The sequence below is a fragment of the Lathamus discolor genome, chromosome 1 (genome assembly GCF_037157495.1).
Source record: "Lathamus discolor isolate bLatDis1 chromosome 1, bLatDis1.hap1, whole genome shotgun sequence".
Classification (NCBI taxonomy): Eukaryota; Metazoa; Chordata; class Aves; order Psittaciformes; family Psittacidae; genus Lathamus; species Lathamus discolor.
The window spans coordinates 118,934,819-118,953,730 of NC_088884.1; the positions used below are offsets into that span (position 1 = coordinate 118,934,819).

Genomic DNA, 18,912 nt, shown 5'->3' on the forward strand with positions numbered 1-18,912 from the left:
CAAATACTAGTACCAGAACTTGCTTTATAACCTGCTAGCAACCGAACACTTACAAAGACTTCAGCCCTTATGAAAACTTCCACATGGAAAACCCAACATGCAGTAGATCTGGAAAAGGAAAACAGGCTTTCTCCCACTCCAAATAACAAACCAATTTCCAATTCCCTAAAATCAATCAAAAGCCAGAAGTACCACGTCAAAATTCACTAAAACACATTCATCTAATAATTGTAGCAAACTGGGTTTGCAATCTTTCATATCCACCCTTATGTTCTATTACTATTCTGTGGACATCACTTAGTGACTCACGCTGAAAAGCACACACACTGAAATCTAAATCTTAGTTTCTCTTTAACCTGATACAACATGACCTGATTTGCAGCAACGGATTTACTGTAACACATCTGCTTAATTAGGGTTTGCCTTTATCCTTGGTGAGAAGTGCTCTTCTGGGCTTACTTTTGGGTTTTTGGTAGGGATTTCAGGGCTCAGCTTGTTTAAAAATAAAAGTAAAGATAATATTAACAAAACCCCCACCCATCACTTAAAGCATTAAACAGTAACACACTTACAGAACAATGTGCAAAAGGCCTTGCATCCAGAGGAAATGTCTGTGTGCGCATGCACTAACAGATTTAGTTCTGTCAACCCAATTAAGATACAGAGGTATTTTTAAAGCTACTGGGATTTTGTTCAAAGGTATTTCCAGGTTATATGGCATTTCCAGGTATCTGAATGCCTATCAAGAGGTAAAGGTATGGTCATCTGAAATTACAGTAACCATGTTACGACAGTGTACCAAACTATGGATGTGTAACACCAGTTTACATCACTACACTGGCAAATCTGAGTGCTGTATTTAGCAAGGAAGTTTTTAAAAGGTGGCAGCTGATGCACTGTATTGTCCAGCATGAAACTGTATGTCTCACCTCTTTTGGGAGCAAGGAAATGAAGTCTCTTTGAAACTGGGGCTCTATCACTTGCATCATGTGTTTTACTTGTGTTGGTTCACAACTATCAATGAGTTCATCTAAAGCAAGTAATTTCTCTGGTCCACTCCAGCTCTGCAAAGAAAAAGTAAGAAAGAAACAGTAAGGTCAGTTTAACACACTTGTTTGGTTTATATCAGTAAGTGCTGTCACTTTGCCAATAAGGCAAGTTAAGTTTCCTCATCGACCTATAGACAAGCATATAAAAAGCCAGGAAGATAAATGCTCATGTTAATTACATAAAAATGAGAAGCTCATCAACAAGGAATATTCAAAATTACTACATTGATTCATAAGCTAAGAAAGGATTTGTTACACACACACATACAGATTAGCAATTAAACAGATAATAATATTTAATAATAATAATTAAATTAATTAAGCTTCTTTTGAAGTTGATGAAATCTACACACACATTACTGACAGTGAAGGGGTTGCAACAGAATGCGTTCCCTTTCCATCTCTCCACTGTGCACTGAGTGAGATGACAACTTCTAACCTTTCTGTTTCAGCTGGCAGACCAAAAACTTTAAATGAAAAGACAGGAAAAAGAAACTTCCTGTAGAAGTGCATTAGCTTACTGCCTGCTCATTACTATGCTATGTCCCTAAGTGACAATGCTGTAATTTCAGAATCCTGGCTATAAACCAACGTGTATTTTGTAAGTATCAATTTACACTTGAATAAACAGGGAATTTCGATTGGTAATTTTCTTACTTCACATTTTTACTAATGGGCACCATAAAACATGAAGATGTTAATAAGGCACTCATCTGAGAGCAGAGCAGATCAGCAGCAGCATTTGTAGAAAAGAATTAATAACTGAATATACTGCATATATGAAAAGCAAGTCTTAAACTCATCTGTGCTCATCAAAGAGTTTTGATTTGCTATGGGAAAGCGATTTAAAGAAAAAAAACAATTTCTACAGGAAAAAACAACAGCCCCCACTAAGTGATGGAGCAACAGAATTAGAGCATGAATAAAGCCTTAGAGAGAAAATGAGACATAACGTTTTTTGAGAGCAGATTCACATTCATAGTCTTGCATGTCTTCTAGAGTGACATTTACAAGTAAATTAGCACATACAAATGATATTGTAGTTATGGTAAGAGGCTAACTGAAATGAAAAAGAAAGAAGGCAAGATACCTTACAATTAAGAGTTCCATATTAATCTGCCATGTATCTCAGGACCTTTGTTGCTTATGCTCTAAATTTCTGCTCTCTGGCTTTGATTCTGACAATCAAATCCGGTCTCCACAATACTACAATGTTTGTATACTGTGAAGTTTCTGCAGAACACGAGGCAAGTGAAGGAAAAGGCGGAATTTTTGAAAGCAAACACCAAGCAGATAAATACCCAGCTTTACTTATGTAGGAACATCCTCATGTTGCATCCTTTCTAATTAGAATGACAAAATCCTTTGAACGTCAGGGAAAGTGTCATTTACACACATGATGATCCACCTGACTTTCACAGAATCATACAGTGGTTAGAGTTGGAATGCGCCTTAAAGCTCATCCAGTCCCAACCCCCTGCCATGGGCAGGGACACCTTCCACCTGACCAGACTGCCTAAAGGCCCATCCAACCTGGCCTTGAACACTACCAGGGATGGGGCAGCCACAGCCTCTCTGGGCAACCTGTGCCAGTGTCTCACCAACCTCACAGGGAAGAATTTCTTCCTTATATCTAATCTAGATCTCTCCTCTGTCAGTTTAAAGTCATTCCCACTTGTCCTGTCACTCCATGCCCTTGTAAAATGTCTCTCTCCAGCATTCTTACAGGCCCCCTTTAAGTACAAGGTCTCCCTGGAGCCTCTTCTTTTCCAGGCTGAACAAGCCCAACTCTCAGCCTGCCTTCACACGAGTGGTGCTCCAGCCCTTGGATCAGCTGCACAGCCCTTCTCTGGACTTGCTCAAGCAGGTGATCCCGTTCCACCAGGGCAGTGAAAGCAGCTTTGAGCTACCCTAATGACAGAGCAAGCACCTGCTGGGATGCCTGTGAGCGAGAAGGGAGCGCGTAGCTACGCACTCCCGTTCTACAGCAAAAGCGTGGCAGATACAGCCACCCTATAGCCCACCCTAACAGAGGAATGGAAGGGGAAGGAAGTTCCTATGGCCTGAGCCTTTTCACACACTACTGGCAACTGTAAAATGGTCTAAGTGGGCAAGCAAATATTCCCCACCGTGTGTGTGCAGACTGTCACCATCTGAGATGAGGGTTTTCCTTCATACCCAGTACCTCAGAATATTAAAAAGGAACAAGAATGTCTCAGCGTAAACTGCTGCAGTGCTGTTATAAACAGCTTTTATTATAAATTTCTTTCAACAAACATTTGCCTCACAGAGCGGCTCTCCATAAATCATGAATGAGGAACTGTTTATCTCACCAACTTTCCCACTGCTGTTTGTTTCATTAACCCAGAGCTTAGCTGGTGCTAGGTACAAACGTTTGCGATCTATAATCTCATCTGTCAACTGTGTTTGAATTTAAGAGAATTAAAAAAAAGGGAAAGTAATACCTGTGCTACTTCCTTGTAATACAAATTTCCAAGGTCAGTCTTCCCTTAATTTATACGCAGCGACATTTATTAAATTAGAACAACTCAACCTGAAGAGCGTTGTTTTTTGCTGTGGTGAACACTGCTCACAGTTATGAGCACGTTATTGATTAACAATTTCACCGTGTGCTATCTTCATCTGTAGCTCTCTTAAACTTGGACATTTCTGGGTTTAACATAAAATATAGATCTAATCTGAACAGAAAAAGGAAAATATTCAAAAATGGGGAAGAGATGCTAATGAATAAAAGCAGTATCCTCTTTCATCTGTCCATTCATCATTAGGGGATGGCTACAGGCAGCTTCCTAAGGCTCTTTCTAAACAATCAGCTGCTACAAAACGTTTTCTCTAGGACACTGTCCCCTTAGTCTTTCACTTAAGCAAACAAACCTCCAGCTACACTTGGTAAGGGGTCTCTGAGGGAAATGCTTGGCATGGAAAATTGGGATGAAGCCTTGCCAGATGAACACAACTGTTTGTGTTAACGAAGGCAGGACTAGTAAATTACTGTTTCTGGGCCCCACGGCTTGATCCGTCTGCAGAAAAAAATACGCATCTAGCACATGGAGCAGAGAGGGCAAGAAACGGCTCTGTGGCTTCGATGAGAAACGACAGTGAATGAAGGCTGTGGAAGAGGAAAAAAAGATAACAAATGCGTGCGAAGCAGTCTGCGAGGTTTCAAACATTGCAGATGACCAGACGCTTCTGAGGCACGTATTCCTCTTCCCTCACGTTTATTCAGGGAGGTGTTTACTTTGCAAGGCTGTTTGGCTGGTCCATACCACTTCTTGGTTCCATTGTGCAGTTGCTGCAACCATGGCACTACCCATCCCTTTCTTTTACCCTTTGCTATTATGCTTAAAAAAGCCTTCCTTTCCTTTCAGGCATGCAAAACTTTATTATCAATATGAACAACAATTTTGCTGCTTCTGCAACTTCCACCTCATCCCTCCAGTCTGATGTGCCACCTGCCCTTCATTACCTCCTCTTTCTGCACCTCCACTCTTCCATGACCTATGCTTTCCTATCGCACATCTCTCATTTGCTAGCTCCAGTTTGCAGAATTACAGTTTGTAGCAATTACATGCTTTTTCTACGATAGGTATATTTAGAACACCTATTCTAAAGGGTTTCATTGCAGGGTGCTGTTCTCCATTACTGAGTTCTGTCAATGGAGGTCTGTCATTACACATTACCTCTTCTGGAGGCTGCCTCTGCCCAACTCTTGGATCAGTTACTGAGAACCCTGCCATCCTCCACCTTAAAGGTATCTCAGTCCAGGCAGAAACAGCACACAAGCAAAACCCACTGAAAGAAGCATCATCTACATCAGCAAGCAGTCTGTCACAACAGGGGAGGTTTGGGAGCAGCTGGTGCTGAAGCCCCCCCATCAACCCATCTCTATGACCTCAGTCTAGCCCCTGGGCTTAACACCCGCACCACATGCGATGTGAACCTGTCTTCAGAAGGCAGTGACTGGTTCAGACCCATCTGTCCAAACTATGGGTTGGACAATATAGCTTTTCTTCTCAAAGTCTAGTTTGCTTGTATGAAAACTGCCCTGAGACCTAAAGCAATGGGAAATAAGGAGATCTCTTTTAAGTCTGCACAGCTCCTCTGAAATAAACTGTTAATGGTGATACAGCCACAAGAGGTACGTAGCTGTAGTGTGGATCTCTCCCATTCTATGCAGGGAAGCTGTGCAGAAACACCAAACCCTTCACCTGGCCCCACCATGAGATACAAAAGAGCAAACATGGCAATGCTGGTTATGACACAATCTTTCTGCCTGCTTCACCTAAGAGGTGGACTCCTCAGTTGCACATTTATGCATTGATGAGCACCTTTGGAACAGGAATGGAGAATGGGAAGCAATTTGAATTTAGGTGGCTTAGCCAACTACTTCTGTAAAAGCAAGGACCGGTACTCTTGCCAGACAGAAATGGCAAAAGCATTTTTGATACTATCTAAACTGCTAAGAAAAAGAATGCTTCCAATTGTAGGTAAAATAATAGCATTTACCAGTTACTCAAACTGATTGCCTGTAGTTGTTGTGTATGGAACAGCTTTTCAACAGCAATATTCCAAGAAACACATTTTTTTCTCACATTACTTAAATAAAACCCAACACTCTAAGTATGTGGAGTAGGAAGAATGGAGAGAGAACTTATTATATTTAAAGCAGTACTATCTCTGACTGAGCTTAGCATGCAGCTGAGGTTTTTTTCCCCTTATGGCAAGAAAGTTGGTGATTTAAAAAAAAAATATATCCTGCTTCAAATAAAATACAATTCCTCATAAAAGAAGAGCTCTTGTTAAAGACACACTTGGGCACCGAGTTTAAAAGATCTTCTAGTGGATATTAAAAGACCTGCAGCCAAGAGCCACTGCGAAACATTAAAAATAAATAGGCCTTTAAGAAATTAAATGGTTTGAACCTATTAAAATGCTTTTCTATTTTTCTTTCCAGACTAACACTTCATTGAAATCAATAGATGTCTTCATTTTTAAAGGGACGGCGCAACTATGCTTTCAACCGTTTCTGCATTAGTTTTCTGTCACTTTAAAAATGAAAGTCTTAGAACAGCAAAAGATAAATTTAACACATAAAAGCTGAATTTCTAAAACCCCCTTCAAGGCCATCTGAGGTTTTCTTAATATTTGAACAGTGGTCTTGCTTTTTAATTATAAAAGGTAGCACAGAATGATTGAAGGCCAGCGTACAGGTAGGAGACCTACAAATAACTGAGTATCACTTGTTCCTGCCACCTTCTGTGCCAGAGGACAGTTCTACCTTGAAAAAGTGCATGCCCAGCTACCGTGCCCCATGGAAATGTAACTTTAAAATTAATTGGAAATATACTTTCACATAAAATAACATGGTGCTATTAAGCAGCCTTAGCTGGCATACAGTACACAATGAAGAAAGCGCTCCCGTTTCTGTTTCTCTACAGGAAAAACTCTGTATTGCAAGGAAGATTCTACATTTGCTATTTAATTCTGCCCCTTGGGCAGAGCAACCTCCCTTACTTTAATAATGTGCTTTTATCTTCTGACTGTTTAAGACTTGCCCCTTTCATAAAACTCACGTGGAAAATAAGCACATAGAAAATGAGGTGGCTTGGCATTAGGCAAGCAGATGTAACACTGAGGTACAGCTACGTGACTCCGAAAGCTTTTGGTTCTGAAGTAAGGGACTCTCTTCTGTGAATACAACAGAAACTGCCAGTGACAGAAGTGATCAGTAGGTGCTACCCAGTGATCTCCAGTTATGAGAAAGGCCTCTCTCTCGAGTAAGGATCAGCATCTAGGCACTTAGTACTGCAACCAAGTATTTTGAAAAGTCAAAAGTAGCTTATCATGTATTTATTAAAGCATGGTTTCTGCATTACTGACCCCAAGTTTAGGACCCTAAAATAATAATAACTGAACTATAGGCAGAATTTCCATGGGCTTATAGACATCTTTTCCTTATCCTGACCAAACAGCCAATAGCATTGCTTTTACTGTTGAGTTTGTTGGCACCACTCCCTCAAAACATTTCAACCTTTCATAATCTTTGTTTAAAAAATATGTATCTATTGATAACTAGCAATCCTATGCAAGAAGATACACATTGTACATTGCAGATAACTACTGCAGCTAAAAATAGCTTTTGCTAGTACAAAGGTGGTAATGCTACAAAATGTTAAAATACAATGTAGTATTAACATCATATACACAAAATACTATTCAAACAGGATTCTTAGGGGTTAAAAAGACGTATTTACATGAACAGTCCCAAAAAAGATACAGCATAATAACTGCATGTGAATATTCTTAAGAAACTGAATGATGTGTACAAGAATATCTTAATTCCAAACTTCTACTGTTTTAAGAAGGATGTGTAAAAATAAAGAATGAAGGAGTTTTGCATTATTATTTTAATGTTCAGAACTGACAGTGATTGAGATCAGTGGTATTCTGTGGCAGCATAAATCAAGCCAAAAGCACGCTTCTGCCTGCTAAATTGTATGCTCGCTACTGGATCTACAATATTGCTTCTATCTTTACCTGATAAAGTAATTGAAACAATGCCTGTATTAGTTAGTCCTTCTGAAAACGTTTTTAGAAGTAACAGTTTATTAATCATGATAGGAAGACATAATATTTCCATTTCTCAAATCAATGACTAGGACTTATCCCTGCTTCTTAAGAACACAAGAGCAAAACTGTGCAGTAAAGAGATCTCCAGAGTACAGGTTACAGAACAGGAGCAGAGGCCTGCTCTGAGCTGTGTTTGTATTAACACACACGAAAGTGGCTTAGATGCTACCAGATCGGTGTCCACACAGATTTCAGTTTCAACCTGTTGCCAAGTGGTCCATAGCACTGTCCTTCACACCTCTTCTTTTGTAAGATTATGTTTTAGGCATTGCTGAAGGTTGTTGGCAAGATACAGAAAACCTCTTTTGCTGCTCCCTTCAGCTGCATATGTGTGTGCTCGCTGACACTGTGTTCTATATACAAAGATCAGTAAAAATACACACTGAGTTTCCTTTTCATCTATTTTTGCTAAAGTTTTATTTCTGTCCTCAGAAGGCACCAGACTTGTGACAAATTTAGTGCTATACCTGCACTGAAGCAAACCATGTGCTAAAGCTTAGCTTGAGGCCATGGAGGCAGCCATTACATGTTGGACAAACTTTGCAGAAGATGCAAAAGCATCAAACAGGAAGGGTTATTTTATTAAGAAGCCAGAAAAAGTAGTTATTTTTTGTGTGTCTCTAGAGTAACTACCTGAAACAGGGAACAACAATTCCTCAAAAGTTGGTGCCCATTTGTTTTAGCAAGAGTCCACAAAATCAATGACAGAGATATTCTGGAATGGATGAGGAATCTAGCTCTACTGAAGCAACCTCTCACTTAAATCATGGAGACAAGCTGCTCCAGGTGTTCATTTCTCTAAGCACGGGTTACCTGAAACATTTTCAGCCATTCCTGAAGGCCCGTCGGTGGCTGCACAGATGTAATGCGTCGACGCTGCTGCCCCTGGCCATTGGCTGCCCTCAGGTCCCCAAAAGTAGTAGGTGTGGCAGAGCATGGCACCAGCCCCGTAGTACTACAATACAAACAGTGACAGTCACATGTAAAACGTTACTGAAGATTTAGAAGCCTCCTGAAGAACAAAAAAGATCCAGCACCGAATTTGCAGCTATTCCTTAAAACTCTTTCAAATTCATGCAAAAGGAGCAACATGAAAAATGGTTCTGCTGGTCACTCATGAGGTCAGATCCCTCACCTTCATAAATCAGTTTCTATCACTGCAGTGCTAATCCTCCAGCTGGGGGGAAAACGGGGACCACCTCTGAAGGCTGAAAAATTACCACTCTGTTAATTGGTCAGCAGGTTGCCTCTGAAGATGCAGATCTGCATATTCCTTTCCTTGCCAGAGTATTCCCTTTTCTTTTGAGCTGTGCTGGTGCCTTCTGATGTTTATGGTGATGTAGCAAAGCCAAGAGTTCAGTCTCAGCTGTATGTAAAATGTGCTAGTGCTGCTTCATAACCAAAGAGGTAAAAAAGTATCTGTTTTTAGCTCTTCATTTGTTGACAAAGAACTAGTAATATCAAGCAGTTCTAGTGGCTGAGTGGTTTGGAACTGGGCTTTGAAATACTCTATGCAGTCTTATAAAGTTTGCATGTTGATGGAATGACACAGGAATTAAAGGGGGGGGGGTGAAAAGGGAAAAGGAGCCAAAGGTGCTCTCTGAATTACAGTCTGATGTTTTCACTCTGACATGTTAAAAACCAGCTCATTCAGACGGGATGGAGCTTTCAGAAGAGCTGGGATTAAGCTGCTATTGTAGGAGTCTGAAGAAATAAGGCTGACTGGGTTTTCTATTTTTTTTTTACATAACGTAAAGCACCCCATTCACAGCCCATCAAAGTTGTGCTCCCTCGCAGGAGATGGGAAAACTCCAGTGGCGTTTGCACAAGCAGGAAAATTCTAAATACAATGTGGGACTCCAACAAACCTTTTGCTTTTGTGTGTGATAAATCCAGCTTTTAAGCAGATGTAAGCTTCAGGGCTTTACTGACTTCTCAGTGGCTACAGAAATAGCTTCAAACGATGCAAGGCAAGTTCATTTTAATATTTATCTCAGCATACTCTACCAATATTTCGCTCTACTCTTCCTTGTTCTGAAGGACAATCACAGCATGTCCTAGCCTTTACCCAGAGTGGTAAAGCAAAGATTGGTTTGAACAGGCTTATTTTTAGCTGCTGATTTTCCTGAGTAATAACAGAAACAGGAGCCGATACAAAAATACTGTTTCACAGATGAAGGATCCTCTCAATGACATTTGTTTACCGGCTTTCCCTGTTACATGCAAAGAAAGTTCATCAGGCTAACCAGTTTTAAAGAGTGTCTGATCCTAGGGAATATGGAAAACAAGCAGGTACAAGAACTACATCATTTGCCTAAATGCTATTTGAAGAAAACATAACCAAGCAGTTTAAAAGAGAGAGGACTGGATGTTATTTAAAGATTCTTTTATGCCAATAATGGCTCAAAGTCCAAACCACATTAATTTGAAAGTATTCTTAAAATAAAATCTGGGTTTCCAGCTTACTCATTCTCAGCACCTGTACAGAGATGCTGTATCTTTGTGCAGGTGCTATCACTTAAGGTCCAAAATAAGGCTCTTAAAATTGACTTATATTGGATCAGCGCGGTATGTAGCCTTAAGCCTGCCCCAGCAGAACAGTTACACTTCAATTTCTGCTGTTCTCAGTCAAAACCAGGATCTAAAAACCCCTTTCCTTGACCTGAGATTAAACCACAAGATTTTCTGTTTGTGCTTTATTTTTTCTGTATGTTTTCATGCCCCTGAAACAGTCACCCAGGTTCCTGTAGAAGCTGGACAAGTCCAGCGGTTCCTCTGAATCTGACAGATACACTTGACAAAACGCACACTTCCTTTGTTGCTGAACTGTTCATTCTTGTGGGAGTGCAGAGAATGATCTGTCACCTGAAGAACCGGTGGCCAACAAGAGTGTTCTTCCAGCAGACTGATTTAGAAACTCGGAGAAGCTACCAACTTGAGACTCGAGGGGGACGTGGAAGCTGCAACACGTGCTTCTCAGCAGCAAGGCACCACCTCTTTTCCTCTACTGCAGCATTTACATATGTGAAAAGCAACCCTGGAACCTGCTTCCCCACAGTAACAACTTTTCACTCATCACCTGACAAACCTCTTAAAGGAAGAAATAAAACACAAACTACTTTTGAAGAGCCATCAGTGACTGTGCGCTACTACTGCATGTTCAGAAGTAACATCCCCAGACAGTTTGGGGATGCATGTGTAATGCTTGTGGGAGGGCTGATGCTTCTTACAGGTTAAAAACGTAAGATGGTGTGAACTCAAACAGGCTGGGAAGCAGCGTCACACCCGAGCACGATTGTTATGGCAACTCTACAGTCAGAACTGCAGTTTTAAGGTGTGCACCCAGGGCCCTGCTGCTCACGTTTAGGAGTGCTCTACCCCACAAAGCATCTAACCGGAACAGCAGCAGTTGTTTGTGTGATCTGGTACTATTCAGGAGTAGTAAGGAAGCAAACTAGAACCCCTGATGCTTTAATACTGCGGATAACAAGTACGTGTGTGTTCCTGTTAAGATCAGATGGTCTGCTCTGCCTACATAAATTTCCATTCTCTCATTCCTGTTACCATAGCAAAGTGATACATTTGATCACAGTTTGTAATAGTCTAAGGGTTTATCATTATGTGCCTTTTTAAAAATCTGATTGATTTTATTCCCAGGAATGCTTCAGCCCTCAAAAAAGTCTCCGAGTAAATGGGTATGCTATATTTAGAATGAAACACAAACCTCAACTGAAGAAATGCAAGTCTGGCTACTTCATTAAAACTCATCTTCAGTTCATGTCATTTAAATTAACTAAGCAATATATGGATGCTGATACCACCACTTCTTTGCTGTACAGTGCTTTAACATTAAGAGAGCCATGAATCAGGCTTAGCAATTGGAAAGACAGGATATACGCAAGAATCAGGATCCGGTGATCTCGTGTTGCATTTAATTACCTTGTGTATTCTGAGACTTTGCAGGGTTTCTTTCCCAGAGAGAAAGACCGGACCTCGGAGCCATGGTCCAACTTTCTCTTCATCTGTAAGGTGAAGGAAAAGAGTAATAACACAGATTTAGTGATATGACCAGCTTTACTTACAACCACTTCTGTAACATTAATCCATTTTTACCTTTTACTTCAATATCAAATTTCAACAAAGTTGACACTCAGAAGATGATTTAAAGCAACATTTTAGTTCCTAGCTTCAACAGTATTCGATACATCTTCTATACAGTGCATGTATATGTTACTGCTGGTTTAGTGTCCAAAATCTATTGGAATTACATTTATATTCAAATTTCAAATGTGAGAAAGCATGCAGAACTCTGTGCTGGTTTATTTACTAAGCTGTTCTTTCTGTGTTCTCCTGGAAAGGGATGGAAAGAACTCAACCAAACCTCTCCATTCTTTGTGTTCAGGTTCATTGCTAAGTCTCTCATGGAAATGGTTAAATTTGAGGCAGCCTGTCTGCATTCTAAACCAAATATTCATTTTGGGGCCTGAAACAAACAAACAAACCCCACCAAATCCAGTTTTTTCTCTTGTCTCTCTTAAAGTTGTATCTGGAAAACATTTCTAAACCTGCCTGACAGATTAACCGACGTTTCTACAAGAAGGCTAAGAATGAAACCCACTGCGCCTCGGTCCTGAATGTCACCCGCAATTAGATCTGATCAAACCGAAATAATGAGCAGGGCAGCTGCTAAAAGGGAAAGCCAGTCTGCAGAAATTACCAAAGAGATGGAGAGCAGTGAAAGCCGTATTTATGCAGTCAGACACATAAAGATTACTTTCTACATATTTGGGTAATCTTTAACCACAGGCTCTTGGACTCGGCGAGACATACGTGTGCCAAATGCGATTCCTGAGGGTTTGTTGGTTTTCTTTTTTTAAGACGTGCTACCCCAAAACACTTCAGCCAGCAGAAGAATGCCTGCTGCTGTTTACAACTGTGAGCTGCAGAATACATGAAGCACTCGTATGACAATTCAGACTTTAGTTTGACCATTTGCTCCCTTTTTCCGAAATCTCATCTTTAAGACACAGTTTAAAAGTTGGCATCCTTCTGACACAACTGATTTGATCCTTTTAAATGCTATGCTATACCATAGCTCTTTAACCATTTACTGTACCAACCTACCTACCTAAAAACAAACCACCAAAATCCCAACAGGATTCACTAAAGCTCTGGTCCACATACTTCCGTTGTGATTTTTTTCTCTTTTTTTACTTTTAAAACCCCTTTATGGTTTTCCCAAGAAACAGACACTGAAGATCTCGTGTTTCGCCTCATTAGCGATTACAAAGGAAAGCTAACTAGGACTAACTGGTCTCATTTTCACCGTAGCAGCTACAAGGCAGCCAGAGTAGCTTGCCTTGTGGCTGTGCCTCCCTGCCCATGCCCCGCATGGGACACTCCACAGCATTTCACCCGAGCAGCATTCAGCCAGAACCGCTCTGAGCGCTGCTGAACCACCACCAACCTCACCCTCCCAGCTTCCCACGCCCCAGGAAGAGCAGCCCCCGGCGCTTCCCCCAGGAAAACCAGATGTGAGCATCCCTGAAAAATAACTGGATATCATCTTTCATCGCCGGGCTAAGCAAGCGAGCCACCAAAATTACTGGGAGCATAAATATGATGTTTGAGCATGAATTTCAGATCTCGTGATAGACTTCTCGGACAGGATTTTTCTTGTTCAATGGAAATACTTATTTCCAGCCTGCCCTCCTGAGAGATTATCATCATCGTATCCCTCTTCTGCTTCTCACAAGAGGGAGATGCAGTTTCCCAAAAGCACACCTTAAAATAAGAAGTACAAAGCCTGCAGCAAGCAGAGTGAGCAGCTGTAGGGATTTACTCTTGTGCGGTAGCAGAATAAACAATATGCAGTTTCCTATTCCACTGCCTAACAATGATTTCGCCCTTTTCTTTCGGTTGGTTTGGGGCTTTTTTCAGGTATTTCAGGGAACTTTCTCATGGGATCCACTGCACCGCCAGACTTCCAGCATCTCAGAACGCGCTAAGTAAATACACGGTCAAAAATGCCGTTTACCACACGAAGAAGATAAAACTTTCTCTACAGCAGAGACGTCTGGTGACAAGATTTAGACATTGCCAAGGTGTCTGTGGAACCGAAAACCAGAAACCGCGGAGCGAGCACCCCCGTCACTATTTAATGTGTCTGTGGGAAACACCGCTCCTTCAGACAGCGTTTATTTATCGGAATAACTGAGATTGCAGCGTATCAAAAAACACTGAGAGGGCAGCGAACTGTATTCCGTATTCCGCATCGCCACCCGCCGCCGAGCGCTGGCAGCTCTCCCCGGCCGCACACCGCAGCCTCAGCCCCGCGCCCGCCGCACGTCTCCGCCGGCGCGGAGTGGCACCGCGGGAGATGCGCCCCCCCCGCAGCCCCCGCCCCTCTCTCCCTCCCTGCTTCCGCGGGCGCGCAGCCGGGGCGGATGGGTGGGCAGCCACTCACTTTGTAGAAGATCATCTTGAGGGTGCCGTAGAAGCCCATGGTGTCGGCGCGCTTCCCCTTGCGCGGCTGCGGTGCGCCGCGGGCCCGGCGGCCGGGCAGGCGCTGGCAGTACAGCCCCTTCTCCGGCAGGTAGGTCACCGCCTCCCGCGCCGACATGCTCGGGCACGGCGGGCGGCGGCGGCGCGGCTCGGCCCGGCTCTGCTCGGCCCTGCCCTGCCTGCGCCGTGCGGAGCCCGGCTCCCCCTGCCCGCCCGCCCGTCCTCCCTCCCTCCCTCGCTGCCCGCCTCCCTCCCTCCCTCCTCCCGCCCCCCGTCCGTCCCTCCCTCCCTTCTCCGCCTCCCTCCGCAGCGGCGGCGCGGCACTGCGGGCTGCGCGGCCGGGAGGGAGCCGCGGCCCCGGCGGCCGTGCCCGCCCCACCCCACCCCACCCCGGGGAACGGGTGGGTGAAGATGGGGGTGGAGGATAAAAATAGCGCTCCGTGAGTTGGGGTTACCCTTCCCTCCCTTTACCCCCCCAGCCCCCCTTTTTTCCCGTCCGAGATCGAGACCTGTCCCCCACACACCCCCCGCGCTATTCCCCCGGTGCCGCACACGCTTCACGGTTTCCCAAGCGGGAGCAAACCAAGCTCATTTCCACTAATTATCATTACACCATCGCCCTCAGCGTGCCTGGCTGGACTCTTAGGTGAATGCGTTCCGTGGACGGACGCAAATCAGTCCTTCAGAAGTGCGGGTCGTGTTAGAGTAATTTGAAATACAGTTCCACCAGGGGAGGGGGTGTGTATGTGGGGAGATGCTGAACTACCCTCTGTTGGCTAGACAATGGCATAAACGGGGCCGGAGGACCGCAGAGGTGTAAGACCCGCATCCAACAATTACATAATACGCATTAAAATACCAAAGGCACAGCAAAGCGGCGGCGGAGCGGGTTCCCCTCGGGTTTCCCAGGCAGGGAGGCAGGCTCCCTGCCTGCCTTCCCTCCCCTTCCCCTCCTCTCCCCGCGCACCTGGAGCCGGCTGTGCGCACGCTGGCTCCCCTCTCCGTTAAAGCCAACCCTCCGGCGACACCAAGCCATTTTAGCTCGGGTCTTCAAATCCCGTGCAGGGTTCTCACCTGTGCTTCAGTGCAAGCATAAGGAAAGCCCCGGGTAATTACTTGCTAAAGTAACGCTCCTCTTTCGGTCTCCTACTCTGTGCGCATCAACAAATCCGTTCAATTCACCCTTACGGTTTGATTCAAGGGCACTGTGGTTCCTGACATATGGTTGGGCTCTCAGACAGATACCTGCAATCAGCACAGCAGCCTGGCAGCTTGTTTGGGTCTGGGGTTTTTTTAACTCAAAGGGACTCCAGTTTCTGCAGATTTCCTCGGTGTGTATTTCTTTTCCCCATCAACAAAGTTTGAGCCTTTAAGCCCAAGTGAGGAGCAGAGCAGAGCATACCCGTACCCATACTCAGCACATGATGCGGAGGTGCCACGTTCCCCACTGATTTTCCCCAGGTGCAGTGGGAACTGGAGTGGCTCAGCAGCCCTTGAGACCGATGTGCTCAAGCAGAAGCAAACATGTAGTTAGTTCCTGTCAACCTGAGGGGAAACCATCTTTATCACCCAGAGCATTACAACAAAAGTAGGAAAAAGAACACACATCCAAAGGAGTGGAATTACCTTCTGTAAAACCTGTCAGCTTCCCGTTTGTACTTAAAAAGCCCAACTCATACGTCTTATTACCTTATAATAGCTAAGCATGCCCGCTGTTAGCACACTCAAATAAAGCAAAATCACCAGCCCCATAGCACGCAAGATCTGCTTAAATATGGTTTTACAGATCTCCCTCCAACACTGAGTGCTCATAGTCTCTCTTGTCTCCCAGTGAAAATGCTTCTGCCCGTCAAATCTTGGCATTTATGCCATTACCCATTAAACTGCAGTGCTGTATATTTTATGAGAACAAAATGGTCTTGGGTTGACTTCATACCTCAGATATGAACAGAGCCGCACATCCCTGGAGACTATTACTGTCTTCCCTTGCTAGCGCATCACATGCAAAAGGGAAGGAAAAAACCTACATGGGCTGCATATACACATTAAATAATCACAGGAAGGAAATTAATACGCAAATCATCAGAAAGAATTGAACATTACTGCTGGGGGGATTTCGAAATACTTCATACACATGCATGCATAATGCAATGTAATGTTCACAGTTCTCTCTGCCCCTTCACCAGTCTGTGAATGCACTCAGCGCAGAGGGGAAGCACCCTTCCTCCGGCACCACAGTGGGCACTGGGCAGGAAATCCTCAGGGATCATCCTCTCCCCAGCCCAAAGGCAAGTGGAACCTGATGGCATAGTGAGATTTAGCTTTTGAACAAAATGTGCTTTGGAGTAAGCAGTCAATGAGTTGAATAATAATTAGAAATTACTGTTTTCCTCTCTTTCAGAGTACTACTATTGCCGATCCCTTCTCTTTTGATAATGATTGGCAGATACTCTCCCATGGTAGAAAAACACCGCCTTAACTGTTAATCTCTTTGCCTCAGTCAGTCAGGACCCATGTAGTAACCCAAACAATCATTAGCTACTAGGAGAAAACTTGGTATACCAGGTGCTTATTCGGCACAAAAGGTTTGGGGGTTTACCTTATTTTAGAAACAGATACCACAGGCAGATTCTGACATTTGAACGGTGACCATCTTTTATCTAGCAGTCTGCCTTTCTCACAGCAAGAGACAAACATTCCATACAGATACGGATATGGCTCTCACTTACTTAGTATTTTTCCTCTGTCATGGTACCACTTTTGATTCTCTACAAAGAAGCATCCTCTCTACCTGAAACTAAGTTTGACGGTATCTGGGTAGTTGCAAGACCACTCCAGCTGGGTGTCTGCTCTTCCCCAGAATGCCTAACCACAGCTTGGGCCCCCCACAGTTGGAGCGGAACCTGCTGCAGTAGAGGCTGAGGGCACCTACTGTTAGGTTACTGTTACTGTCTAGAAAAGGCTTGCTTTCTCCTCTCATTTTCAGGACTTCCCTGTCCTCAAGTTCAGTTGTGTCACAAATACACCAAACACTCAATTGTAAGAAATGACTTAAGTAGCGAGGAACTGGCGAACGTGGGAAGGCTGAGCATCTTTACCCTGTGCCTTCCAGGAAAATACAATGGTGGGGGAATAAGACCCCAGCCCCTCAGATGCTTTTGAGGGCCTCACAGCAAGTAGCAGAGATGATCATTTACATTGCTACTGACATTTGCAACAATCCTTATTGCAGTAACTTAATATGGTCTAAGAATACTTAATGGTATGAAGTAAACCAGGGTACACTGAGGAACGCTACAGCTGATAACACAATGCCAAGAGAAAAGGAAAGAATCAAAAATTGCTGTTATTTCTTTCCTTATTTGATACATTCAGCTTCAAAGGTTGGTTTTATTTTAAGCTGAAGATGATTTTTCAAGTTTCTCAAACCATAACCAGCATGAAATTCATGACATTTACAAAAACGCCTGTACCAAAATGACACACTCTCCAGTGGACAGGAGTCCAATCCCATTTCCCGTCAGTTCTGCCAGCTCTTAATTAAAAAAAATTCACACCATCCAATTCTTATCCTGTTGGCACCATTTCTAGCACCTTTACCAGTTTGTCATGTGGCCTGCTGTAATTAAGACCGTCTATTACTTCTAATGAAAGACTAGAATGAATTACAGAAATCACCCGCAGAGCTGTATAATCCCCAGAAGAACAGAGATTACAGTGCAACAGACCAAAAAACCAACATTTTTCTTGGGTTTTTTTTAGCTGGAGAAGCGTTTGGGAGTTGAGAGATCACAGGATGGTCTGGCCGTGGTAATGGCAAGTCAGCATTCTGGAAGTACACTGGTGGTTAAACCATAGAATGCAAAAACCATATTTGGCATTTCACATACACATATGTGTGTTAGGAGCATAATGTGTGCAGGAGGAACTGTGGAGCAATATGGTTTGGTATCTCCATTAATATTGGTAAATGCATCATTCACGACAGTGCCAGAAGGGATTCTGTGTACTCTGCACATTTAGCAGACGTTTAGCAGACTGACTCCTTTAGAAACATTTCAGAGGGATTTTTGTGTGTTGTCTAATAGGATTGCATTTTTTCCCACCAGGGAAACCAAACACTGTAATCAAGTGAGGCCAAATCCTTAGCTGTGCAAGCCTTACCCTGGAGAGAGTGAAGATGGCCAGAGAAGAACAGTCACACTTCTTTTTCCCTTTCTGAAATTTAGGCCCATTTAGGTTTTAAACACTTCCCTTCTGCTTGGTAATCTAGTTTGGGCAGCTGCAGCAGCCAACGCTTTGTCTTCTACATTTGACCTCTTCATCCAACCACATACTTCATTTAATTTGCCAAATGCTCCCATTCAAGCAAGAATCTGGGCCCACAGAGAGGTACTTCTGCCATCTGCTTTAGACATTTAACTACAGCTTAGCTTAGCACACCTACATTTAAAAGCCTAAGTTCCTCATTCAGTCGATGAGAAAGGCAGATGCTAGAGTCTAACCTGTATAGAAAGTCCTAGAAGAGGAGAAAAAAATGCCATACGATAGCAAGTGCTAAACATGTTCCAAAGTAATGCAGGGCAGGCCTTTCTGCTACAAAAGGGCACCACTGTTATTGTCAAGATCTTTCTTTTTCTTTCTGAATGGATGATGAAGTGACCCACTGGGATCTAAGGAATCCCATGTTCTCATGGTTTCCCCTGGT

The 18,912-nt window shown here is 43.3% G+C and overlaps 1 protein-coding gene across 7 annotated transcripts in view; it reads right to left on the reverse strand.

Annotated features, from left to right (window-relative positions):
* FBXW7 (F-box and WD repeat domain containing 7) overlaps positions 1–18,912 on the reverse strand; it is a 173,484-nt gene that overhangs the window by 19,165 nt on the left and 135,407 nt on the right. For 6 of the 7 annotated variants that reach the window (XR_010615641.1, XM_065692745.1, XM_065692754.1 and 3 more), the window contains 3 exons: positions 11,640–11,722; positions 8,514–8,655; positions 930–1,064 (listed from right to left, as the gene is read on the reverse strand). Coding sequence is in view for 6 of the 7 variants with exons in the window: in XM_065692745.1 (XP_065548817.1) it covers positions 930–1,064; positions 8,514–8,655; positions 11,640–11,722 (360 nt within the window). In the remaining variant the exon portion in view is untranslated. Of the gene's footprint in view, positions 1–929; positions 1,065–8,513; positions 8,656–11,639; positions 11,723–14,166; positions 14,387–18,912 lie in introns of those variants that run through there. The other variant, XM_065692762.1, reaches the window with a different exon arrangement.